At 41.2% G+C, this 27,481-nt stretch overlaps 1 protein-coding gene across 1 annotated transcript in view; it reads right to left on the bottom strand.

Moving 5' to 3' along the window:
- Positions 1-26,682, bottom strand: part of LOC104666749 (sulfotransferase 1C2-like) — a 30,573-nt gene extending 3,891 nt beyond the window's left edge. Inside the window, exons 1-5 of the mRNA XM_010368880.2 lie at positions 26,492-26,682; positions 21,235-21,357; positions 19,138-19,235; positions 16,329-16,455; positions 12,042-12,136 (exon numbers count right to left, since the gene is read on the bottom strand). Coding sequence (XP_010367182.1) covers positions 12,042-12,136; positions 16,329-16,455; positions 19,138-19,235; positions 21,235-21,357; positions 26,492-26,681 — 633 coding nt within the window. The 5' untranslated portion in view covers position 26,682. The remainder of the gene's footprint in view (positions 1-12,041; positions 12,137-16,328; positions 16,456-19,137; positions 19,236-21,234; positions 21,358-26,491) is intronic.
- Between the last annotated feature and the right edge of the window lie 799 nt (positions 26,683-27,481).

The following is a 27,481-nucleotide window of genomic DNA, read 5'->3' as shown; positions in this document are numbered from 1 at the left end:
CCCAACCTCAGGTGATCCACCTGCCTTGGCCTCCCAAAGTGCTGGGATTACAGGCATGAGCCACCATGCTTGGCTAGAATCTTAAGAGCTGTGAATCAAAAACATCAGTTAACCTATATAGAAAAAACTATTGGATTAATGCAGATTTCTCAGCAGAAACCTTGCAAGCCAGAAGGGATTGGGGTCCTACCTTTAACCTCCTTAAACAATATAATTAACAGCCAAGAACTTTGTATCTAACAAAACTAGCTTTGTAATGAAGGAGAGATAAACTCTTTTTCAGACAAACAAATGCTCAGGGAATTCAGCGCTTGCAGAGCCCTGGCAAGTTCTGCAAGACATGCCAAAAGGAGTTCTAAATCTTGATACAAAACCTTAAAATACACCAAAATAGAACCTCCTTAAGGCATAAACCTCACAGGACCTATAAAACAATAACACAATGAAAAAAGCACAAAGTATTCAGGGCAACAACTAGCATCATGAATAGAACGGCACCTCAAATCTCATTACAGACATTGAATGTAAATGACCTACAGGCTCCACTTGAAAGATACAGAATGGCAGAATGGATAAAAATCCACCAACCACGTATCTCCTGTCTTCAAGAGACTCACCTAACACATAAAGACTCACATAAACTTAAGGTAAGGGGGTGGTGAAAGATAATCCATGAAAATGGAAACCAAAAGTGAGCAGGAGTAGCTATTCTTATATTGGACAAAACAGACTTTAAAGCAACAACAGTTAAAAAAGACAAAAGGGAAGATGGTCAAATAGGAACAGCTCTGGTCTACAGCTCCCATTGAGATCAATGCAGAAGATGGGTGATTTCTGCATTTCCAACTGAGGTACCTGGTTCATCTCATGGGGACTGGTTGGACAGTGGGTGCAGCTCACGGAGGGTGAGCTGAAGCAGGGCAGGGTGTCACCTCACCCAGGAAGTGCAAGGGGTCAGGGAATTTCCCTTTCCTAGCCATGGGAAGCCATGAGTGACTGTACCTGGAGGAGCGGTACACTCCTGCCCAAATACTGCACTTTTCCCACTGTATTTGCAACCTGCAGACCAGGAGATCCCCTCCTGTGCCTGGCTTGGCAGCTCCCACACTCATGGAGCTGTGTTTGCTGCTAGCGCAGCAGTCTGAGATTGACCTGGGACGTGGTAGCTTGGTAGGGGGAGGGGCATCCACCATTGCTGAGGCTTGAGTAGGCAATTCCATGCTCACAGTGTAAACAAAGTGTCAGGGAAGCTCAAACTGGGTGGAGCCCACCACAGCTCAACAAGGCCTAATACCTCTCTAGATTCCACCTCTGGGGGTAGGGCATATCTGAACAAAAGGCAGCAGACAGCTTCTCCAGACTTAAACAATCCTGTCTAACAGCTCTGAAGGAGGAGTAGTTCTCCCAGCATGGTGTTCGAGCTCCAATAATGGACAGACTGCCTCCTCAAGTGGGTCCCTGAGTCCCATGTAGCCTGACTGGGAGAAACCTCCAAGTAGGGGCTGACAGACACCTTATATAGGCAGGTGCCCCTCTGGGATGAAGCTTCCAGAAGAAGGATCAGGCAGCAATATTTGCTGTCCTTCAGCCTCCACTGGTGATAGCTAGGCAAACAGGGTCTGGAGCAGACCTCCAGCAAACTTCAACAGACCTGCAGCTGAGAGGCCTGTTAGAAAATTCCAAAAACCAGAAGGCCTCTTCTCCTCCAAAGTATCACAGCTCCTCACTAGCAAGGGAAGAAAACTGGACAGAGAATGAGTTTGATGAGTTGACAGAAGTAGGCTTCAGAAGGTGGGCAATAACAAACTTCTCCAAGCTAAGGGAGCATGTTCTAACCCATTGCAAGGAAGCTAAAAACCTTGAAAAAAGATTAGATGAATGGCTAACTAGAATAAACAGTGCAGAAAAGAGCTTAAGTGACCTGACAGAGCTGAAAACCACAGTACAAGAACTTGGTGAAGCATACACAAGCTTCAGTAGCCAATTTGATCAAATGGAAGAAAGGATATCAGTGATTGAAGATCAAATGAAATAAAGTGAGAAGACAAGATTAGAGAAAAAAGAGTGAAAAGAAATGAACAAAGCCTCCAAGAAATATGGGACTATGTGAAAAGACCAAGTCTACGTTTGCTTGGTGTACCTGAAAGTGACCAGGAGAATGGAACCAAGTTAGAAAACACTCCTCGGGATATTATCCAGGAGAACTTCCCCAGTGAAGGAGAAATAAAATCCTTTACAGAGAAGGAAATGCTGAGAGATTTTGTCACCACTAGGCCGGCCTTACAAGAGCTCCTGAAGTAAGCACTAAACATGGATAGGAACAGCCGGTACCAGCCACTGAAAAAACATGCCACATTATAAAGATCATTGATGCTATGAAGAAACTGCGTCAATTAACAGGCAAAATAATCAGCTAGCATTATAATGACAGCATCAAATTCACACATAAAAATATGAACCTTAAATGTAAATGGGCTAAATGCCCCAGTTAAAAGACATAGACTGGCAAATTGGATAAAGAGTCAAGACTCATTGGTGTGCTGTATTCAGGAGACCCATCTCATGTGCAAAGACACACATAGGCTCAAAATAAAGGGATGGAGGAATATTTACCAAGCAAATGGAAAGCAAAAAAAAATACAGGGCATTGCAATCCTGGTCTCTGATAAAACAGACTTTAAGCCATCAAAGATCAAAAGAGACAAAGAAGGCCATTACCTAATGGTAAATGGATCAATTCAACAAGAAGAGCTAACTATCCTAAACATATATGCACCCAATACAGGAGCACCCAGATTCATAAAGCAAGTTCTTACAGACCTACAAAGAGACTTACACTCCCACACAATAATAATGGGAAACTTTAACACCCCACTGTCAATATTGGACAGATCAACGAGAAAGAAAATTAACAAGGATATCCAGGACTTGAACGCAGCTCTGGACCAAGCAGACCTAAGAGACATCTACAGAACTCTCCACCCCAAATCAGCAGAATATACATTCTTCTCAGCATCATATCACACTTATTCTAAATTTGAGCACATAATTGGAAGTAAAACATTCCTCAGCAAATGTAAAAGAACAGAAATCACAACAAACTGTCTCTTAGACCACAGTGCAATCAAATTAGAACTCAGGATTAAGAAACTCACTCAAAACTGCACAACTACATGGAAACTGAACAACCTGCTCCTGAATGACTACTGGGTAAATAACAAAATAAAGGTAAAAATAAAGATGTTCTTTGAAACCAATGAGAACAAAAACACAATGTACCAGAATCTTGGACACATTTAAAGCAGTGCGTAGAGGGAAATTTATAGTACATTAAATGCCCATAAGATAAAGCTGGAGAGATATAAATTCGACACCCTAACATCACAATTAAAAGAACTAGAGAAGCAAGAGCAAACAAATTCAAAAGCTAACAGAAGACAAGAAATAACTAAGATCAGAGTGGAACTGAAGGAGATAGAGGCACAAAAAACCCTTCAAAAAAATCAATGAATCCAGGAGCTGGTTTTTTGAAAAGATCAACAAAACAGAAAGACCAATTGCAAGAGTAATAAAGAAGAAAAAAGAGAAGAATCAAATAGACGCAATAAAAAATGATAAAGGGGATATCACCACCAATCCCACAGAAATACAAACTACCGTCAGAGAATACTATAAACACCACTACGCAAATAAACTAGAAAATCTAGAAGAAATAGACAAATTCCCGGATACATACACTCTTCCAAGACTAAACCGGGAAGAAGGTGAATCTCTGAATACACCAGTAACAGGTTCTGAAATTGAGGCAATAATTAATAGTCTACCAACCAAAAAAAGTCCAGGACCAGATGGATTCACTGCTGAATTCTACCAGAGGTACAAAGAGGAGCTGGCACTATTCCTTCTGAAACTATTCAACCAATGGAAAAAGAGGGAATCCTCCCTAACTCATTTTATGAGGCCAACATCATCCTGATACCAAAGCCTGGCAGAGACACAACAAAAAAAGAGAATTTTAGGCCAATATCCCTGATGAACATTGATGCAAAAATCCTCAATAAAATACTGGCAAACCAAATCCAACAGCACATCAAAAAGCTAATCCACCATGATCAAGTGGGCTTCATCCCTGGGATGCAAGGCTGGTTCCACATACGCAAATCAATAAATGTAATCCATCACATAAACAGAACCAAAGACAAAAACCACATGATTATCTCAATAGATGCAGAAAAGGCCTTTGGCAAAATTTAATAGCCTTTCGTGCTAAAATCTCTCAATAAACTAGGTATTGATGGAATGCATATCAACATAATAAGAGCTGTTTATGAAAAACCCACAGCCAATATCATACTGAATGGGCAAAAACTGGAAAAATTGCCTTTGAAAACTGGCACAAGACAGGGATGCCCTCTCTCACCACTCCTATTCAACATAGTGTTGGAAGTTCTGCCCAGGGCAATCGGGCAAGAGAAAGCAATAAATGGCATTCAAATAGGAAGAAAGGAAGTTAAATTGTCTCTATTTGCAGATGACATGATTGTATATTTAGAAGACCCCATCATCTCAGCCCCAAATCTCTTCAGGCTGATAGGCAACTTCAGCAAAGTCTCAGGATACAAAATCAATGTGCAAAAATCACAAGCATTCCTATACACCAATAACAGACAAACAGAGAGCCAAATCATGAGTGAACTCCCATTCACAATTGCTTCAAAGAGAATAAAATACCTAGGAATACAACTTACAAGGAATGTGAAGGACCTCTTCAAAGAAAACTACAAACCACTGCTCAACGAAATAAAAGAGGACACAAACAAATGGAAGAACATTCCATGCTGATGGATAGGAAGAACCAATCTCGTGAAAATGGCCTTACTGCCCAAAGTAATTTATAGATTCAATGCTATCCCCATCAATCTACCACTGACTTTCTTCACAGGATTGGAAAAAAACTACTTTAAACTTCATATGGAACCAAAAAAGAGTCTGTATAGCCAAGACAATCCTTCACAAGAAGAACAAAGCTGGAGGCATCACGCTACCTGACTTCAAACTATACTACAAGGCTACAGTAACCAATACATCATGGTACTGGTACCAAAATAGATATATAGACCAATGGAACCTAACGGAGGGCTCAGAAATAACATCACACATCTACCACCATCTGATCTTTGACAAACTTGACACACACAAGCAATGGGGAAAAGATTCCCTATTTAATAAATGCTGTTGGGAAAACTGGCTAGCCATATGTAGAAAACTGAAGCTAGACCCCTTCCTTACACCTTATACAAAAATCAACTCAAGATGGATCAAAGACTTAAACATAAGACCTAGGACCATAAAAATCCTAGAAGAAAATCAGGCCAATACCATTCAGAATATAGGCATGGACAAAGCCTTCATATCTAAAACACCAAAAGCAATGACAACAAAAGCCAAAATTGGCACGTGGGATCTAATTAAACTAAAGAGCTTCTGCACAGCAAAAGAAACTATCATCAGAGTGAGCAGGCAACCTACAGAATGGGAGAAAATTTTTGCAATCTATTGATCTGACAAAGGGCTAATACCCAGAATCTACAAATAACTTAAAAAAAATTTATAAGAAAAAAGCAAACAACCCCATCAAAAAATGGTCAAAGGATATGAACAGACACTTCTCAAAAGAAGACATTTATGCAGGCAACAGACATATGAAAAAGTGCTCATCATCACTGGTCATTAGAGAAATGCAAATCAAAACCACAATGAGATACCATCTCGTGCCAGTTAGAATGGCAATCATTACAAAGTCAGGAAACAACAGGTGCTGGAGAGGTTGTGGAAAAACAGAACACTTTTACACTGTTGGTGGAAATGTAAATTAGTTCAACTACTGTGGAAAACAGTGTGGCGATTCCTCAAGGATCTAGAACTAGCAATCACATTACTGGGAATATACCCAAAGGATTATAAATCATTCTATGATAAATACACATGCATACATGCGTTTATTGTGGCACTATTCCAATAGCAAAGACATGGAACCAACCCAAATGTCCATCAGTGACAGACTGGATTAAGAAAATGTGGCACATATACACCATGGAATCCTATGCAGCCATAAAAAAGAATGAGTTCATGTCCTTTGCAGGGACATGGATAAAGCTGGAAACCATCATTCGCAACAAACTATCACAAGATCAAAAAACCAAACACTGCATGTTCTCAGTCATAAGTGGGAGTTGAACAATGAGAACACATGAGACACAGGGAGGGTATCATCACACACCAGGGCCTGTGGGTGTGGGGGGCTGGGAAGGGATAACATCAGGAGAAATACCTAATGTAGGTGATGGGTTGATGGGTGCAGCAAACCACCATGGCACATGTATTTCTATGTAACAAAACTGCATGTTCTGCATATGTAACCCAGAAGTTAAAGTATGATAATAATAAAAAAAGACATAAGGGACAGTATACAATCATAAAAGGACTAGCCAAATAGGAAAATATCACAAACTTAAATATATATGCACCTAACACTGGAGCTCCCAATTTTATAAAACAATCACTACTGGACCTGAGAAATGAGATAAATGGCAACACAATAGTAGCGGGGCACTTCAATACTCCACTGACAGCACTAGACAGGTCATCAAGACAGAAAATCAACAAACAAACAATGGATTTAAACTATATCCTAGAACAACTGGACTTAACAGACATTTACAGGACATTCTATGCAACAACTGCAGAATATAAATTCTTTTTATCAGCACATCGAACATTCTCCAAGACAGACCTTGTAATAGGCCACAAAATAAGCCTCAATAAATTTAAGAAAACTGAAATCATATCAATCTCTCAGACCATAGTGGAATAAAACTGGAAATTAACTTCAAAAGGAATCCACAAAGCTATACGAATACATGGAAATTAAATACTCTTTTCTTGAATGATCCTTGGGTCAACAATGAAATCAAGATGGAAATTTAAAAATTATTTGAATAAAATGGTAATAGTGACACGACCAACCAAAACCTCTGGGATACAGCAAAAGTGGAGCTAAGAGGAAAGTTCATAGTATTAAATGCCTACATGAAAATGTCTGAAAGAGCACAAATAGAAAATGTAAACTCACACTTCAAGGAACTAGAGAAAACAGAACAAACCAAATCCAAACCCAGGAGAAGAAAAGAAATGACCAAGGTCAGGGCAGAACTAAATGAAATTAAAACAAAAAAGATAAATGAAACAAAAAGCTCATTCTTTGAAAAGATAAAATCAATAGACCATTAGTGAGATTAATCAAGAAAAGGGAGAAGATCAAAATAAGCTCAATTAGAAAATGGGAGATATTACAACCAATATCACAAAAATACAAAAGATCATTTAAGACTACTATGAACACCTTTAAGCACACAAACTAGCAAACCTAGAAGAGATGGATAAGTTCCTGGAAGTATATAACTCTCCTAGATTAAACCAGGAAGAAATGGAAACTCTGAGCAGACCAATAGCAAGTAGTGACATTGAAACAGTATAAAAAAATTGCCAACAAAAAAGTCCAGGAACAGATGAATTAAGAGCTGAATTCTATGAGACATTTAAGGAAGAATTGGCACCAATCTTATTGAAACTATTCGAAAGATAGAGGCAGTCCTCCCTAAATGATTCTGTGAAGCCAGTATTATCCTAATATAAAAACCAGGAAAGGACATAACAAAAAAAATTACAGACTAATATCCCTGGTGAACATAGATGCAAAAATATTCAACAAAATACTAGCTAACTGAATCCCACAGCATATCCAAAAGATAATACACCATGATCAAGTGGGGTTCATACCAGGGAGGCAGAGCTGGTTTAGCACATGCAAGTGAATAAATGTGATACACCACATAAACAGAAGTAAAAACAAAAATCATACGATCATCTCAATAGATGCAGGAAAAGCCTTTGACAAAATCCAGTACCCCTTTATGATCAAAACCCTCAGCAAAATCGGCATTGAAGGGACATACCTTAAGATAGTAAAAGCCATCTAGGACAAGCCCACAGCCAACGTTATACTGAATAGAGGAAAAGATGAGAGTATTTTTACTGAGAACTGGAAGAAGATAAGGTTGCCCACTTTCACCACTTCTATTCAACATCGTACTGGAAGTCCTAGCCAGACAAGAGAAAGAAATAAAGGGCATCCAAGTTGGTAAAGAGGAAGTCAAAACGTTGCTGTTTTCCAGTAACATGACTGCATACCTAGAAAACCCTAAAGACTCATCCAAAAAGCTCCTAGATCTGACAAATGAATTCAGTAAAGTTTCAGGATACAAAATCAATGTACACAAATTAGTAGCACTGCTATACACCAACAGTGACCAAGCTGAGAATCAAATCAAGAACTCAACCCCCTTTACAATAGCTGCAAAAAATAAAATACTTAGTAATATGCCTAATCAAAGAGGTGAAATACCTCTACAAGGAAAACTACAAAAAACTTCTGAAAGACATCATAGATGACACAAACAAATAGAAGCACACCCCATGCTGATGGATGGGTAGGATCAATATTGTGAAAATGATCATACTGCCAAAAGCAATCTATAAATTCAATGCAATTCCCATCAAAATACCATCTTTTTTTTTTTTTTTTTTTTTTTTTTTTTTTTTTTTTTTTTTTTGAGACAGAGTCTCTCTCTTGTCTAGGCTGGAGTGCAATGGCGTGATCTTGGCTCACTGCAACCTCCACCTCCCGGGTTCAAGTGATTCTCCTGCCTCAGCCTCTCAAGTAGCTGGGATTACAGGCATGTGCCACCATGGCCAGCTAATTTTGTATTTTTAGTAGAGATGGGGTTTCACCATGTTGACCAGGTTGGTCTTGAACTCCTGACCCGCCTCGGCCTCCCAAAGTGTTGGGATTATAGGCATGAGTGTCTGTGCCCAACTGTCATTATTTTATACAGAACTAGAAAAAACAATTGTAAAACTTTTATGGAACAAAAAAGGAGCTTGCATAGCCAAAGCAAGCCTAAGCAAAAAGAACATATCTGGAGGCATCTCATTACCCAACTTTAAACTATACTACAAAGCTATAGTTACCAAAACAGCATGGTACTTGTATAAAAACAGGCACATAGACCAATGGAACAGAATAGAAAACCCAGAAATAAACTGAAATACTTACAGCCAACTGGCCTTTGACAAGGCAAACAAAAATATAAAGTGGGGAAAGGACATCCTATTCAACAAATGGTGCTGGGATAATTGGCAAGCCACATATAGAAGAATGAAACTGAATTCTCATTTTTAACCTTACACAACAATCAACTCAAGATGGATCAAAGACTTAAATGTAAGACCTGAAACCATAAAAATTCTAGAAGATAACATTGGAAAAACTCTTCTAGACATTGGCCTAGGCAAAGAGTTTATGGCCAAGACACCCCAGAAGCAAACACAACAAAAACAAAGATAAATAGATGGGAATTAATTAAACTGAAAAGCTTCTGCACAGCAAAAGAAATAATCAGCAGAGTTAACAGACAACCCACAGCATGGGAGAAAATATTAACAAACTATGCATCTGATACAGGAGTAATATCCAGAATTTACAAGGAACTCAAAGAAATCAACAAGAAGAAACAAACCCATCAAAAAGTGGTCTAAGGACATCAATAGACAATTCTCAAAATAAGATATACACATGGCCAGCCAACATATGAAAATGCACATCACTAATTATCAGGGAAATGCAAATCAAAATCACAATGTGATACCAGCTTATTCCTGCAAGAATGACCATGATTAAAAAATTAAAAAATGATAGATGTTGGCATGGATATGGCAAAAAGGAAATAGTTTTACAATGCTGGTGTGAATGTAAACTAGTACAACCACTATGGAAGACAGTATGGAGAGTCCTTAAAGAACTAAAAGTAGAACTACCACTTGATCCAGCAAACTAGTAAAACTCTACTGGATATCTACCCAGAGGAAATGAAGTCATTATATGAAAAAGACACTTGCACATGCATGTTTATAACAGCACAATTTGCAACTGCAAAAATATGGAAAAGGCCTAAATGCTTATCAACCAATGAGTGGATACATGTGATATATATATATATATCATGGAATACAACTCAGCTATAAACTGAAATGAAGTAATGGTATTCACAGCAACCTGGATGTAGTTGGAGACCATTATTCCTTTTTATTTATTTATTTATTTGTTTTTTGAGATAGAGTCTCACTCTGTTGCCCAGGCTGGAGTGCAGTGGCGCAATTTTGGCTCGCTGCAAGTTCCACCTCCTGGGGTTCACACCATTCTCCTGCCTCAGCTTCCTGAGTAGCTGGGACTACAGGCGCCCACCACCACGCCTAGCTAATTTTTGGTGTTTTTCATAGAGACAAGGTTTCACAGTGCTAGCCAGGATGGTCTCAATCTCCTGTCCTTGTGATCTGCCCGCCTCAGCCTCTGAAAGTGCTGGGATTACAGGCGTGAGCCACTGCACCCAGCCTGGAGACCATTAGAAGTAACTCAGGAATGAAAAACCAAGCATGGTGTGTTCTCACTTATAAGTGGGAGCTAAACTATGAGGATGCCAAGGCATAAGAATGATATAAAGGACTATGGGGAGTTGGGCAGAAGTGTGGGAGGAGGTGAGGGATAGAAGATTACACATTGGGTGCAGTGTACCCTGCTTGGGTGATGCGTGCACCAAAATCTCAAATCACACATAGAGAACTTATCCATGTAACTGAACACACATGTTTCCCCAAAACTTTTGAAATAATAATAGTAATAAGTAAATAAAAAAAGAAGGTACTTGGGAGAAGAGGTGGATATCTTTCAAAATAAGCAAGCTGTATTTCCTCCTTCTGATTGGGGAAACAAAAATATATGGCATCCTCACTGCTCTGGCATGGCACAAAAGCAGCATGGTGCCTTTTTGTCTCTGTTGCTGCTTTTGATGTCTCCTGACTCTACATCTGAGCTTATTTCTGACTGTGGGCCTCCTGGGAAGACCTCTTGGCACATAGACCTCACAAAAGCCCCTTACTCTCTAAGTTCCCACCTCATCCAGAAGTGAAGAAGAGGGGTTCAGTTTGGTGTGAGAGTCACCTGGTTTGGAGATCTCCAGGCTCGCCTTGCAGGCCTCCTCTCTCCTCACTAGCAGTTCTGTCTCATGTCTGTCCTTCTTGCCTAGCTTGCCCAGCCCGTGCTGCTCCTTTCCTTCCTGGCACAGACACAGGGCTGGGGGAGGTGAGGGCTGTGCTAGCACCTACAAAGCTGTATAGAGCAAGGACAAACAGAAGGAGGAACTTTGACACTACCTGAATAGAAATACCTGAATAGATAGAAGGAAGGAAGCCAGGATTCTGTCTACCAGAGGGGAAAGAGGAAATAGAAGCCATGGTCAGTGAAGGACACAAGTTGGTTATTGAACCCAGTCCTAAATCAAGGCTTGGAGACCAGTCAGGAACACTGTGCCATAATTATTTATTTTACATAGAAACTTATGAGATAGATTTGAATCAGGAATTGCACATGCAAAAGATATTGCTGATGAGGATCTTTTGTTTAAAATGACAAAATTTTAGTATTTTAAGAAAGCATACAAATCAAATCCGCTATATTCTTCCTCACTAGTTCTTTCCTGTTAGGGTTCTTAATTCTTTTCCTCAGAAGTCAGAGCAAGTTATGGTGGGAGGTAGAGATTTTGGAAGGAGGAATCTAGAGACCTAGAGAGGAAGAAAACTGGCTCAGAAAGGACACGTCTTCTATGCTTTTGGATGAGGTAGGAATCGACTCCAGAGTGCAGTGAGACTGCAGGAGGAAGCAGGCTGCCTACTATGGAACACCATATATAAGGTATTTTGTGTGGAATTTTGTATGCTACATGGCAAGGTGGTTGGAGAAGTTGGAGTTGACATGCAAAATATTTTGCATAGATAAACTTCCAAGTATGACTTGCCTTCTCTTCTATCATGGAGCTCTAACTCTGAGACAAAATACTGTGAAATTAAAATTCAAATATTATTCTTACTTTCATCATATCTTCATAGAAAAGATAAAGAATGGGGTGGCTGTCTTTCTTCTTCCACCAGCCTTTCACATGGTCGAACCAGGACCCCCATACCACTGAAAGAAAGACACATACATATTTGGGCCATGGGAAGCTGAGAGTAGAAAAACCCAGGGGAAAAAACTAAGCTGTTTCCATAAGATACAAATGGAAGATGTAATCAGGAGAACTTTCTCATCACACTTCCTGTCTCTGCTTCAGCACAACTTTTCCTCCTTTTGGAAGCTGGCAAGATTACTCTCTTAGTCTCCAGAACCTGTTAGGCTTGAATCTTAGCTTTGACCCTTAGAGCTGCATGACCCTGGGCAAGTTACTTAACCTCTCCGAGTCTGTGCTTTTTAAAAACAATCTTCTGAAAGGAGGTTAGTAATAGTAACTATCTTGTAAGGTAATGTTTGTATAAATATATTCTGTAACATCTACTGTGTGCTCAGCACTGTCCTAGGTATTAGAGACAGAGCAGTGCACACAAGATAGGCAGAAAGCCCTGCTTTTGGAAGTACATTTTATGGGGGAGACAAATGAAATTGATGTGAAATATGCAGAATGCTAGAACACAGTGTGTGCTTAGCAAAACAAATAACCCAAATAACAAAACAAATAACCAGGGAAGGAGAGGGAAAACATTGAAAGTACATTCCAGGAGGCTGACAGATAGGCTGGTCAGAAGAAGGGATTATTGAGCACAACCCCAAAAAAAGGGAAAGGAGGATCCCTGCTGGGCAGTGGGTACAGCCAGGGGAGGCACTGGGTAGGAGGTTCTGGGTGTGCCTGGGGGACCAGGACAGAGTGAGTGAGGCCAGTGGAGTGGGGAGAGATGCAAGAAGTGTGAGGCCTGGCCCTGTGGGCCTGTGTGGTGCCCTGAGTACTCTGACTTTACCCTGAGTGAGATGGGATGCCAGTTGTGGGCTTCCGATAGAGGAGTTGCATGGTCTGACTTCCCTTTTAGTAGAATCTCTCTGGTTTCTCTGTTGAGAGTAGAGTGTAGGTTGGCAAGGGCAAAAGTGGGGGCAGAGGCTGTTTCATTCATCCAGGGAAAATCTGATGATACTTTGGCCCAAACTAAGTCCAGAATCTGACCAATCCTCACACTTCTGGAAGTGTGCAATCTAATCACACTTAGCGTTGACAGATTTTCTCGTGGGGTTTTTCTTTCGGAGGCTGGATGGGGTATATGAGAAACAAAGAGGCTCAAGATAAGATCAAGATTTTGGGCCTGAGTAATTTATGGGACAGAGTCACAGTTAACAAGAAGGAGAGGCTGAAGGAAAAGCAGGTTCTGGAGGAGAGGCAGGAGTTAAGATTTGGACACATGAAGTCTAAGATGCCCTGTAAACATCCCAGTGGAGATGTTGGTAAGGCAGCTGGGTCTATGCACCTGGAGCCCACGACCAAGGCCAGAACTAGTGCAAATCTTGGAGTCATCAGCAGATAGGTGACATCTGAAACTGCAAAGTGAGTGATATTGAGCAAGGAATGATGTAGGCAGAAGAGAGAAAGGAGCCAACTGTAGACATCTGGGAGATAAAGAGAAACCAGCAAAGGAGACTGGGAAGGAACAGAGACGTAGGAGGAATGTTAGGGGAGGGTGGGGTCCTGGGAGCCAATAAGAAATCATTTCAAGGAAGAGAGAGTGTGACCAATTGTGTTAGATGATGTTGATGGATTAAATGAGATGAGGACAGAATATTGATCATTGGGTTTAGTGATGTGGAAGTCATGGTGACCCTGGCAGGACAGGTTTGGTGGTGGTGGGAGAGAAACTGAGGATAATAGTGTAAGCCAGTGCTACAAGGTGTTTGCAGTAAATGGAGGGAAAGATGGGGGAGGTAACTGGGATTGGGGAGGTAGCGTCAACAGAGTGGTTTTTAAATGTTATTTTATTTTAAGGTGGGAGAAATAATAGTATGGGCCAATGCTAAGACATATAAAAGCGTTAGTCTGGTAGTGCCTAGGACACAGTGTAATAGTAAGTGTCTGACACATAGTAGCTACTCAACAAAAGTCATTTGAAAATTTAAGTAAAAAATTCAGTAATATTTTCCCCTTTCTTCTATTATATTATCCCTTCTGCCAAAATTTGCCTTTCTTATGTTTCATTCACACAGCGTAAAGATTAGGTAGGATGTGTCTAAAAGTCTCTTTGATACTAGGATGTCTAGGAGCACTTCGGTCCCACCCCCAGTGATAGCTTCCAATCATTAGGGAGTATCTGTTCAACCCCTTTCTCTCTTCTGGCATGCAATGTAGTCATAGGGTGACCAGACATTCTATTCTGTATAGGGCTATGTCAGTTTAATTACTGAGAATCCTAAGCTGCAAGAAACTGCTTAGGTCAGGGCAAGCTGTATGAGTAGATGACCGAGACATAGTGCCAGAATATCTGCACTTTGGCAGAAAGCACTTGTGCTACTCCAGCTGGGTGAAATGCCTCAGCATGGCACTGCCCCTCATAAATAGGGGGAGCTGCTATTGTTCTACTTCTTATTCTTGATTCCTTCTACCCGTGTTCCATGCTATTGGCCCTGAAGATGCTTCTTCAGGAGTTTCTCTCTCTCTGTCTCTCTCTGTCTCTCTGTCTCTCTGTCTCTGTGTGTGTGTGTGTGTGTGTGTGTGTGTGTGTGTGTGTGTGTAGAGGAGTAGCCCTAAGGCTGTGCTTGACGTCAGTGCTTCTCTTCTCTGGTGTGCAACTTGCCTGATGCAGGGCAAGGAGTTGGAACTATCCTCTCAGCTCTCTGATTTAGGAACAGTCATCTACATCAGCCCAGTCCTGGCCCTGCACAAGCCCAATGTCTCAACTTGTCAATGAGGTCACTTTCTTAGGGATCACTCTTTGTCCAAAGACATTCTGACATCATTGTTAGAACACCTACAAGGAAATTTACTGGAGACATTCAACCAGTGAAACTACCCTGGGGTACAATGGATCATTTTCAAAGTATATCTCATAAGGAGAAGACTATAATAATAATAATAATAATAATTTTTGTCATTTAAGATTATGAAAGTCAAATGGCAATCAAAGGTATCATATTTTCCTACATTACAGGTGGTTTGTTACTAATGGAAAGGACTACTTTATTACATGTATTTATAATTATTTTAGAGAAAAAAATGTAGGTGACAAGGCAGTTGTTTCTCCATAGGACTGTATAAATAATTAGCAAAGGTGTTTCAGCTATAAATTTTGAACTTGAATAATAAAAAGTGCTTTGGTGCAAATATTTAGGTTTTAATCATGCAAAGCTGTCAATTCAACTTCATGGTGCAAACCAGTTTGATGTTATATTTATATTGTACTTCCCCAAAAGTATAACCTTGTAAAGCTTCCTTAAATTACCATTTTTGAAAACTTTTGAGAAATCCTTTAATTATGAAAGTATTCAAATATATGCAAGAGTAGAGGAAATAGTGTAATGAATTTCCATGAACCGATTATCCAGCTTCAATAATCTCATCACCTTTTCGTACTCTTTAGGCTTCTTTCGGAGAACAGTTGATGTATTAAAAGATATAGCAGCATTTGAGACTTAGAAAAACATCAAGAAACTTGTGAAGACTCAGTTTTGACACTGGAAGCATGACTGAAAGATCATACATTTTTGCACGTGACAGTTTGTGAGCCTGCAGTGTCAGGGGCCACCACTGCACCACCAATTCAAATGATGGTTGTGATTGGAAAACTTGCATGCACACTAAACATTTTCTTTCTTTCCAGTTGAACATGTAGGCAATTAGACATGGTTACCAGCCAGTCAAGACTTCAACTGCCAAGCACACAGGGTTTGAGCTTAACCAAACCTGCCTATGTTCAAATTCTAGCCACTGTTCTCGCTAACAGGGTAATCATAGGCAAGTTACTCAAACTCACTGAGCCTCAGTTTCATCACCTACAAATGATGAATATTCTTACCAAGCTTATGAGGTTGTTCTAAAGATTAAACAAGTTAATGCATGTAAAACATTTAACATAGGCTTAGAGTTGGGACCTTCTCTTATAGCTGGCTTGCCTGTAATACTGGTTTGACTTCATTCAGAGGATATATTGCAATTGGAAGCAAATCCACTGACCACAGATTACAGCCAGGGCTATGCCACATCTCTCAGGATGTTGCCTCTAGTCCTTCCCTCCAAGAAAATCTGAGCTTCTTCTATGGGTGAATTTTGTTTCCCAAGAAGGAGAATTTGATGGGGAAAGCTTATCCTCTGCAGACATAGGTGAAGGCTGGTTTCATGCACTTGGCTCACCGTTGCCTGCCAGGAATGTTTCGAAGTACTCATCCCAGCTTCCGGGGTCAGGGAGTGCTTTGTTCATCCTTTGAAAATGGTAGTAGGACACCAGATTATCCTTGGCATTTCTGGCCACATAGATTATCTAAAGTGATGAGAAGAAACAAAATAAACAATAGGACAAGTTAGAAATAGGGCATTCAGTATGCAGAGCGTATGTGTTCTGGTAACCATGTCCTAAAGGTCATGAATGCATCTTTGTTCTCTTCCACTCATCATCCAGCAGCCAGAATAATCTTTTAAAAATGCAAATCAGATGGACGTTGCTTCCTTGTGCAAAACTTCTCAATTTCTGTACATTGTTCTTGTGATTAAGTTCAAAGTTCTCAACCTGGTGGTCAGGGTCTGTGTAATCTCACTCTCTGATTCCCTTTGCTCATTCTTCCCCAGTCACACTTACCTTCCCTTCTTCTGTGGTAGTGCTGATTTCGTGGTTGTCCTACAGTGTTTCTGGTTGTCCTTCTTTAGTGTGTCCTGCTCTGCCATTTTGCTCTTAAATCAGAGTGTCTTAAAATGATGACCTTCAAGAGGTCTGTCCCTCTCTCTAAAAGTGTATGCAAAATTTTTTTTATAGATGTGCAGTTTGTCAGGAGTGGAGTCACAACTTTCTGTAGATTCTCGATGGAGCTTATGATCACTAAAAGTTTGAAATCTTTAAATGTTGGCCTTCTTTAGTGCTCTGCCTAGGGCATACTTTTATTTTCACTATATTTATTTTTTCCGTTTTTTTTGCTATCTGTTTCTATTGCGATAAATTTCATATGTTTATGACTCACAAATTTGTTTCTAGTACATGTCTGTCTCCTGAGCTAGAGACTTATGTATCTGTATCCCTACCTGAATGTTCTGCATGCATTTTAGACTCGATGAATTCAAAATTCAATCCATCTTCACGCAAACTAACTGCTTCTCTTTTATGATCTCTTTCCATTAATGGTACCACTATCAACAGTTACAATGACAAAATCATATGAGATGCTTCTTTTTCCATGTCTTCTATAGCCAGTCCTTGAGAGATGTTGTAAATTCTGTCTGTTGTTACATTTGGAATTCATTTTCTCACTGCCTCTGCCTTAACCCAAGCCTTTTAAATTCTTTTCCTGGACTATTGCCACCATCTCCTCACTGATATCCTGTTTTCAGTCTTACCTCAGTTCTGTTCACCCCTCCACATCCCCCAGGGGAGCTTTCTAAAATGTAAATGAGATCATGTCACTTCTTGTTCACTTCACATTCTTCAGTGGGATCCAAGTAGCCTACAGGTTAAGTCCAAACATCTTAGAAGGCAAAGCTGTGCAACAGGGCATCTCTGGCTCCTTTCCACCTCTCATGCCTCTTTTCTGGCCTTGGACCTATTTTCTTAAGTCTTGGCTTCTGCTCTTTCAGTAACATGGAATGTCCTTCCCTCTCTTATCACTTAACAAATTTATGTCTGTTCCTCATGCCCTGACTCCTCTGTCACTTTTGTTGACCCTCCTTGTCAAGAAGTTTTGTACTCCCCACTTACTGCTCCCATGACACCTTTCCTGGTTCTTAAGCTGTCATTGATAAGGGTGGGCTCAATATATACCCACTTTGAGAAAAGAGGACCAACATCTACTAAGCTCAGTTCTAAACCTCTAAGCCTCTTAATAATGCGATAAGGTGGAGGTACCTGAGCATGCTTTTGGTACTTGCTAGATTGCTGTTATAGTTATTTTTATTTTACTGATATTCCTAGCCCAGACCTGGCTCTATCTGTGCTAACAATATGTTTCCATTTGCTTTCAGTCATTCAGCCACCCCTGCCCCCAAACTCCAGATCTACATAGGAAGATCCAATAGGGTCAGTAAGGTAGAGTAAGACCCTGGATGTACTCTGGAGAACCAGAGACAGTAAAGGTGTGGATCTTGACAAGCTGTCAGACGGAACAGAACACCACATGGAAAGGGAAGGTGGGGACTGCTTTGGCTTAGTGCCAAGGCCCATTTGTAGACCCTACCTGTAGAGGGAAGCAATAAATGGTCTCTTGGTGCTCTGAAAGAGTTAAAAAAATTCCTTAGTGACCAATTTAAGACATACATGAAAATGCATCTGCACCCCTGTAGGCTTCAATATGGAAAATAAATTTGATGTTTACAAAAATTTGACTTTCATCAGGTCTCAGAATGACTAGGTCTTGCAGCTTGTAGGCACCTTTAGATGTTTGCAAGAGACCGTTGAGCTACAAGTGAGATAAAGTGAGAGGACAGTAGAGCATATAGTTTTTAAGATTCCTTCAGTGCCACTTTCTGATCATTTAAATACTCATTACCTTAAGACTGGTGGGAGGCCAACTACATAGAAGCTTTGGAAGACTTCTGTGGTTATAGGAGGCATAGAGTAGGTGGTGTAGAGTAACAGAAAGAGCATGGGCTGTTGGGTAATGAAGAGGTGGATTTGCAGCCCATCTCTTCCACCTTCCATGTGTTTGTCATTGGACAAGTTATGTAACACCTCTGAGCTACAATGGCTCAGATACCTCCACCTTATAGCATTATTAAGGGGCTAAGATGCTAAGAAATGAGCCTAGTATATGTTTATCCTCTCCCTCTTCTTGATATAGGTGTATGCTAAGCACATCCTTATCAATGAGAGATTAAGAACATAGAAGATGATAGTAGGTTCTATAATCTGCTTCTGGCAGACACACTGTAGGGATGGCTGGACAATGGTTATGACACAATAAACTGCTCCCTATGTTCTCATGAGGAAAATTTGTCTCTGAATACTTTGTTTTAAGCTTACCTTACAGTTTTCCTTCCAGAAGGATGGAGGCAGTAGTTGTACAGGAAGATGAGTTTTCAGGGTCCTTGGAGAAGGCATTGCGTTAGCGTGGTCAATCCCTGCAAAAATTTTCCTGGCTTATTCTTTAATTTTTTAAAAAGTTTTAATTTTTATGCAGTTGAGCTTATCAGTTTTTTTCCTAATGGCTTCTGGGTTTTGTGCCATGTTTTGCCTTCTTCACTCCTAAATGATAAGAAACCATTTCTCCCCATTTTTTTTTTAGTGCTTAGCACTTTGTATGTCCTTTTGTACCTCTGATTCTTTGCTACCTTGGCCTTCATTTGGTATATTATTTACTGTTAAGTGTCCTCTCCATTTCTCATCCCATTAGCCTTTAGAAATTACCACAGTTCCACTTGGCAACAGGGGATTGTTGGCATCAATGCAAACGAGGACAATGAGACCACATTGGTGGAATTCTGGTTACATGGTGATCATCCAGGTGACCTAGAATGTGCTTACTTTCTATTTTTTAATTACCATGAAAATAAAATCGTAATTAAGAAATTGTTGTAGAGGTCTTGAGGACTCTCAAAAATATGTCCACAGATGGCCTCCAGGGTAAAACCAAGATCACTTAGTATGGACTAGAACACTTTTCAAAACCTGTTCCCCGTTATGTTTAACCCTAATTTTGGTGATTTTTCTCAAGCACACTGGTATGACACCAAATGAGCGGTTTGGGAAAACTGGCACATGTTCTTCTAGTTCCCCCCACCCTACCTCTCTTCCCACAAAAAGGGAATGAGAGAGAAGACAATGAGCAAGATTTGGTTTTAGGCCATTAGTTTGTTCATTTATTTCCCAAGATGAGGTCACAAGTCAGTTGTTCAGATGGAACTAGAATAGATTTCTGTAGAAAAAGTCTAATTAAAGATGACCACGTACCAATGCTGGTCCAACATGGACTATTTCATTCCACTCTATCCCTCAGATACCTATACCTGGAGTCCACATAGGAGACACACACACATTCACGCACACTGCATAGCTTAGTGGTTGAGAGCATGGACTTAGGAAACAAAATTCCTACGTCCAAATCTTGGGTCTACTACCTATTAATTGTGGACCTTGAGCAATCATAATCCCTCTGTATCTCAATTTCTTCACATATAACCTAGCAGCTACCTCACAAGTTGTGAAGAATAAGTGAGTTAATATGCAAAAAGTTTTTAGAATAATGTCAGCCATTTAAATACCCATCAACGATAGACTGCATAAAGAAAATGTGGCACATATACACCATGGAATACCATGCAGCCATAAAAAGGATGACTTTATGTCCTTTGCAGGGACAGGGATGAAGCTAGAAGCCATCATTCTCATCAAACTAACACAAGAACAGAAAACAAAACACTGCATGTTCTCATAAGTGGGGGTTGAACAATGAGAACATATAGACACAGGGAGGGGAACATCACACACTGGGGCCTGTCAGTGGGTCGGGGGGCTAGGGGAGGGATAGCATTAGGAGAAATACCTAATGTAGATGACGGGTTGATGGGTGCAGCAAATCACCATGGCACGTGTATACCTATGTAACAAACCTGCACGTTCTGCACATGTACTCCAGAACTTAAAGTATATATATATATAAAAAGAATAATGCTTGGCACCTGATGTGTACTATGAAAGTCTTAGCTATGACTATGACACTTACTATTTTTTCATGGGAAGTGTATGGTGCATCCCAAATTTGAATCTGTGGTTCTTAGTGCCAGATGTCTTTGGCACTGACACGGGGGTGCTACAGGAGCAAGCAGGGACTCTGTTGGGTGAGAACTGTGTAACTAATGCTTGGCACTTATAACTGGTTGAACACTTTGTTTAATAGAGAGATCATACCTCTCTATTGTTAAGTGTTGAAGCGAACTACGTTAGGCGAAAGGATCTATCTAGATTTGCACATGCACAAGAAAAGTTGGTTTTCATCCAGTACTTAGAATTAGGGATTAATGGGAGTTTTTCCCCACCAGAATATGTTCAACTTTCAGACTGTTTACTCTTGAATTGTTCATCTTTATACGAGGACTATGAGTTTGTAAATGGAAGACTTACCATAGTGTGTCATTCGTATCCATTCCAGGAAAGGGTGTCGAAGTTGAATGGAAGCGCGCCTGCTTTTCTCAATATCTCCATCATTTTGTATCAGATCTACAATTTCCTGTGTCCAAGTGGTTCCTGAAAGAAAGTAGAATAGAGATCTGAGGAACTGATTATTGATTTTCTGCAACTTAGAATTTAGAAACATGCTATAAAAAATTAATTTGCCTGTTAATACCTCACTTATGTTGCCTATGACATTGATTTAAAACCAACTATTAAGATTATCTTTTTCTCACCAGAAAGGTTAAGGACAGAAATGTGACTTCTTTATTTTTGTACTCCAATGATGTACTTAAAAAATCTGAATACGCATTGGTATTTCTATAAAATGATAATACAAATAACTATTGTATTGTTTGTAACAACAGGGATTATTTAAAATATTTCCATTTGAAGAAAATCACAGAAATTCCCAAACCCTAACTTTTGCCATTAAAAGTTCTGGCTGCTAATAAGTAGTCTAGTTTCTCTTCCTTTGATTACTTTAAAAAAATTTTTTTTTTTTTTTTTAGAACCAATGAACTGACACAATGTCGATAATATGAAAAGGAAGGAAAAGTAAGAATTTCAAATAATCCACAAACTGAAAAAATGAGATTGAATGAATTCCTCTTTCAAAAAAAAAAAAGAAAAGTTAAACAGTGGCTTCTACAAGAAAGGTGAACTCCTTATAAATGAAAAAATGACCTTTGCTGCATTTGAGGGTAAAATTTGTTTTTCTTCACGGTCTTGTCTGCGATCTCCTTCCTGATTCTGGGGCTTCCTTGGACTGGGCGCTGGTCTCTGCAGTATCTGTGCTCAGAAAGTGCATCCTTGTTTGGCTTCTGGGACCCTTGGCTGACCTGGTCCTGTTTTTCTGGGGGAAGCATGGATTTGATGTGTGTGGGGCTGTGGAATTAAATGGGCTCGACTCCTATGTATGATGTATGAGCCGGGTGGTTTTGGATGAATTATGTAAACCTGATGCACATTAATGATTCTCATGTGGTTTCACAAGTTGGAAGAGAAAATAGGCAGAATTCAGCTTGTCGCAGGCACTAAAGAAGTAGTAGGTGTCTTCATGTTTCGATGGTGTTGGTGTACATCCTGAGGGCCAGAGCTAGAGTAGATGGGACCACCGTGCTTGGGGAAGCCCTGGGGAAGACGGTGCCATTCTCCTTGTGGCTCCCCCATGCCAATTTTCTGTGATCTTGGTCTCCTTTCCCTAGTAGTCTGATGGAGGTACCTGGGTGCAGTGCCATGGCTCTGGCTCCTCCTGTAGACTGTGCCCTTGTGCCAGCTGCTCAGCTCCTGCCAGTTCCTACTCTGCACTAAAACCAATTTCTCTTTCTGCCCTTCTGGGGTCAGCACTGGCTTCGTCTTCAAAGCTTGTTGTCTCCTGATGATGTGCTGTCCTAATTCCGAATCCAGGCTACTTTGACAGTTCCAGAGAGCCCTTCTCCCCCTTCTCCACATAGGCTAGCTCTGCTTTTCCCCCTCAACTCTGAGCATGGAATTTGGGCCTTGTTGCCGGCAGCCTCTCAGAGGAAGTCATGGGTGCCTCTACCTCCAGACTCCACCTTTGTACTTGACTTAGCTGTCGTAGATGCTGTGAGCATCTCAGGAAACCTGGGCTCCCTCAGTGGCCCCTGACCCTATTCCTGTGTGGTTGGTCCACACTATGCAAGGGCTTCTGTCAGACCTCCTTGCCTCATATTCCAGACTTGCTTCCAACTCAGCCTGCAGACAGGGCACCTTGCATTATGACTCGTACTCACCAGTAACTGTTCCCCTCTTCCCCTGGGGAGCTGAGTTCCACTAGATTGTGCTTCTCAGTCACCACTATGGCCTGGTTTCCAGCACGTGCTGATGTCTGCTTTTCCATGGACTCCACCTACAAGGTGGCAATTCCAGGCACAGATGTTGACCTGAATGGCAACTCAGCAAGCCATGGCATAGCTCAGGCAAGCTGTGGCAAGGGCTGTGCTCTACAGCTATTCATGGAGATTGTAAAAGGTGCCGGATACACAGCCCAGATTTTGCTTCTGAATGGAATTGTTTATTCCACCAGCTGCTGGGGATGCTGCTGGCAGATGGCCCCCAGCTATTCAGCCCTCTCCAGGTCCCTTTCCTGGGACATCTTCCATCCAGGGACTGACTGACACTCTGTTCCCCTCTCTTCAACTGGGATGGAACCAACTTTGCAGGGCCATCCCAGCTTCAGATCGTCCCATATGAGGCTTTTTGCTGGGACTGAGTTGAAGCTCAACTTCTCCCTCTAGACAATCCTACTTTCTTCCCTTCACTTCCAGGGGGAGTGATCCCAGGAGCACTCCCTAATAAACATCTCACATACTTATCTTCAACTCAGTATCTGCTTCCTGGGAAGAAAAGGGGCTGGTTTGGGAGTGAGGATCATGATTTCAGGTCAGGACACACTGACTTAGGTGAGTAGTAGATGGGACCTGGAACCTAGCATCTGGGATGGGTTGTGATTTATAGGGTTACTGTAACCTTCCAACTTGCCCAGGTCTATACAGGTTGATTCTGTTGTCCCAGATTAATTATCAACAGTGTCTCTTTCTATCTCAGATGACTTAGTTTGGAGGATAAATGATGAAGTCACTACAGCATAAGGTCAGCTGTTTCCTGCATGTCTCAAGTATCTGTCATGCCCTGTAGCTAGTCTCAGAAAAAATGTTCTTTCTCATTTTCCAGATTTGAGCTGGGAAAATGCTCAGTTCTCATGAGTCCCAGGGAGATAAAATTCTCATTCAAATGAAGTTCTCTTTTCATAATTATTTCCCACTTGTAGCACAGTATTTCTTGTTCCACACTGATAAGTGTTATCCTAGAGGGAAGTTACTAAGAGTGTGACCCTGGATAACTTGACTTGCTTTGTAAAAAAGGCAGTTTAAGTTTTCAGGGCATAATCTTGCCACTAGGAGATTCAAGTAGAATCCGTGTTGATAGAACTGACAACTTGAGGAAAGAAAACCCAGTAGTCATTCCAGGCTGTGGCTGGGGCTGTTTACAGGCACCAAGTGCAGTGCCCATCTGACAGCCACGTGATTAATTCGATCACAACAGGCACTCCGTTCAGATCTTTCTGGCTCGAAGATTCACTCCACTGGCCACCAGGACACCACTCACTTCTGGCTTCTTCTCTGTCCAATGTCTAAGTGAGGAAGCTTCTTGGGGTTTGGTCCTGTGCCCTCTTTTTCCTCTATGCTTTCTTCCCATGTGATTCCATTCATTCCCACTGCTTTAAACATCATCTTTAGTAGACACTTTTGGTGACTTCATCGGATCTTCCGTACCAGCCTCTTGCACCCCCATCTCCTCCACTGCTGTGAGCGTTGGCCGCTCATGGCTCTCAGCTCCCTGCTTTGCTAGAGAAGTGTCCTCCTCTGAAGCGGGGCTCCTAATGGAGAAAGTGACCATCCTTCCACTCCTTCCCCTCCTGCCCTAACCACATCAGGGCAAGGCTTTACTCAATGCCACATCTTTGCTTGGCCCCTTCTCCTTCCCTATCCTGTACATACCCTTACTGGTTTTTTTTTTTCTTTCCCCTAAAGAGCACCCTTCCAATAAATCATGTGTACCTGAATCCTTGCCTCAGGCTCTGCCTTAGGGCATTTAACCTGAGATTTCACTATCTACAGCAACTCCAGTTATATCTCCAGCCAGAGTGGGCTTCCCTCTGTGCTCTATATCTGACAGCCCCCCTGACATCAACACTTCGTGGTATAAAGGTCATCTCAAACTTAACATGTCCCAAACTGAGCTGTAGTTTAACCTGCCCACCTCCTGCACAGGCTCCATGCCTCTCCCTCCCCCAGGCTTTCCCATCCCAGCCCAAGGGGCCACTCAATTGATAGAGCCAGAAGAGAGTCACCCAGGAGTCATCCCTTCCTCTCGGATCTCAAGTAATTTTACCTCCAAAATACATCTCAATTTTTTTTCTCACTCTCCATTTGCACTCTTGCCCCCTTAGTCCAAGCTACTTTCTTTCTCATCTGGAAATGGCAACACACACATATTGTGTTCCCCAGTCCATTTTTGACCCCCTCCAATCCATTCAACTGCCTAATAGATGCCCTGGCCCCTCTCAGCACTGTTCCTCTCTGGACTTTCCTGACTCACTGCTTGGCACTGGCATCCACCTCATCATTCTAGCCCCAAATCTTGTCTCCTCTCTTTCCCTCACCCCCCATTTATCATCTATCAGTAAGTCCTACTGCTCCTGTCTGCATATGCAAACACTTCCTCTCCATGCTCCCTGTTACCGGCTAACTTGTGTGCTCCCCAAATTCATATGTTGAAGTTCTAACCCACAGTACCACAGAATGTGACCTTATGGAGATAGAATCTTTATAGAGGTAATCAAATAGAAATGATGTTATTAGGATGGCTCTAACCCACTATGACTGATGTCTATACAGAAAGGCAGAATTTGGAGGTAGATGTGCACACATGGAGAGTGCAATGTGAATGTGAAGATGCCATATACCTCCCAAAGATAGAGGCCTGGAACAGTGCCTTTCCTCACAGCCCTCGAAAGAAACCAAGCCTGCGGGTATCTTGATTTTGGACTTCTGGCCTCCCAAACTGTGAGACAATAAATATCATTGTTTAAGCCACTGAGCGAGTGGTACTTTGTTTCATAGCCATAGCAAACTGATAATACATTCCCTTTGTAATAATCACAGTGGCTCAGAATTTCAGAGTACTACTTCCTTAATCCAAATGAGGACCTGCAGTGTTCTCTCATTATACCCTCTACATTTCTTTCTAAGGTCTTATCACAGGTAATCACAGATCTGTGAAATGATGTGTTTAATGATTTAATGTTCTTCTCTCGACTGTACTGTAAATCCCTGCAAGGCAAAGATAACGAACATTTACCCATCACTATGCTCGGTGCCAGTCTCTGGCATTTAGAAGATTCTTGATACGTGATTGTTAACTGAAAGAAAAAAATGAATAACATGGTTTTTTTAACCTGAAAAATCGGCTTTGACTAGTTACATATTTTTGATAAACCAACTACTCTATCTCTAAAAAATCCCTATGGTTTTATAGAAAAATCTTAGCTCTTTTGCCATTCTGTCTGATTTATAGACAAGGACACTTCCTTCCTCTGCTCTTTGACTTTACTACATGACCCTATAAGGTGCTGATACATGCTCCAACTTCTATTTCCCTCCTCTCATGTCCATGTACATACCTGCTTTGGGGTAAGAAGCAATGAGCAGGTCATCAGGCTTGGCTTGGAAGTTCCAGATCTTTTCCCAGGAATCGCATGCTTTCTTTTGAAGAATGATTCCATTCACTTGGGAAAATTCTTCTGGGGGTAACAAGCCCCATTCTAACTCACTTGTCTCCTCCACCTTATCCTTAGCTATTCCTTCTGCCATGGTCTTGGGCACCAGCAGGGGAAAGTAAAAAGTAAATGAAAGTCGAGATTCACTCGGGCTTTATGTATTCAGTGTTTTAGGCACAGAGCTGTGGTCATTCATTACAGGTAAAATATGCTCAGGCAAACAAAGAGACAATTTGCATGGCTCCTGGGTAGAACTGGAACAAAATCTTCAGCATTGTGCTAGAATAAGCCTTACTCTTTCTACCAGTGAGTTTCTGGCAGGGTTGCACCTCCGTACTGCCAGGAGGAAGAACAGCAGTGGGGCACCAGTCCAGGGGTCTGCCCAAGTCCAGGAGGTCACTTCCTGGTCCTGTGGATGCCCATGGAGATGGGGAATTGAGAGGAAATATTGAAGGAATGCCTAGAGCAAGTCTCCAGGAATTCCTTTCCTTCTTCCTTCTCTTCACCTGGAGTTACTCTCCCTACAGAAAGGAAAGTGATTCTCTCTTCTGGGTTTGGTTATCTATGGAGATTTGGAGAAACACCTTCCCCAGACCCGAGGAGACTTATGCTTCTATTGACATATCACATGCTAGGTGCCCATGTTAGGTGCACATGTTGCCAGCTGGGACAGTCCAGCTGGGAATTCCATCCCAAGCTTCCAAGACTGACTTAGAGAGTTACCTAAATCTCAGGTCTGTTTCTGTTCTGTGAGAGGTTAGACTGCAATATTTGAGGACCATTATTGCAACGAGTTTTTTTATATTGAGGCACAGTTTACATACAGACAAACCCACAAAGTGTAAGTTTATGTCTTGATGAATTTATACTTCTATATGCACCCACATAACCACC

This window comes from Rhinopithecus roxellana, chromosome 17, assembly GCF_007565055.1.
Source record: "Rhinopithecus roxellana isolate Shanxi Qingling chromosome 17, ASM756505v1, whole genome shotgun sequence".
NCBI classification, from domain to species: Eukaryota; Metazoa; Chordata; class Mammalia; order Primates; family Cercopithecidae; genus Rhinopithecus; species Rhinopithecus roxellana.
The sequence above is the reverse complement of the archived record's forward strand: the minus strand, read 5'-3'. Positions and strand labels throughout refer to the sequence as shown.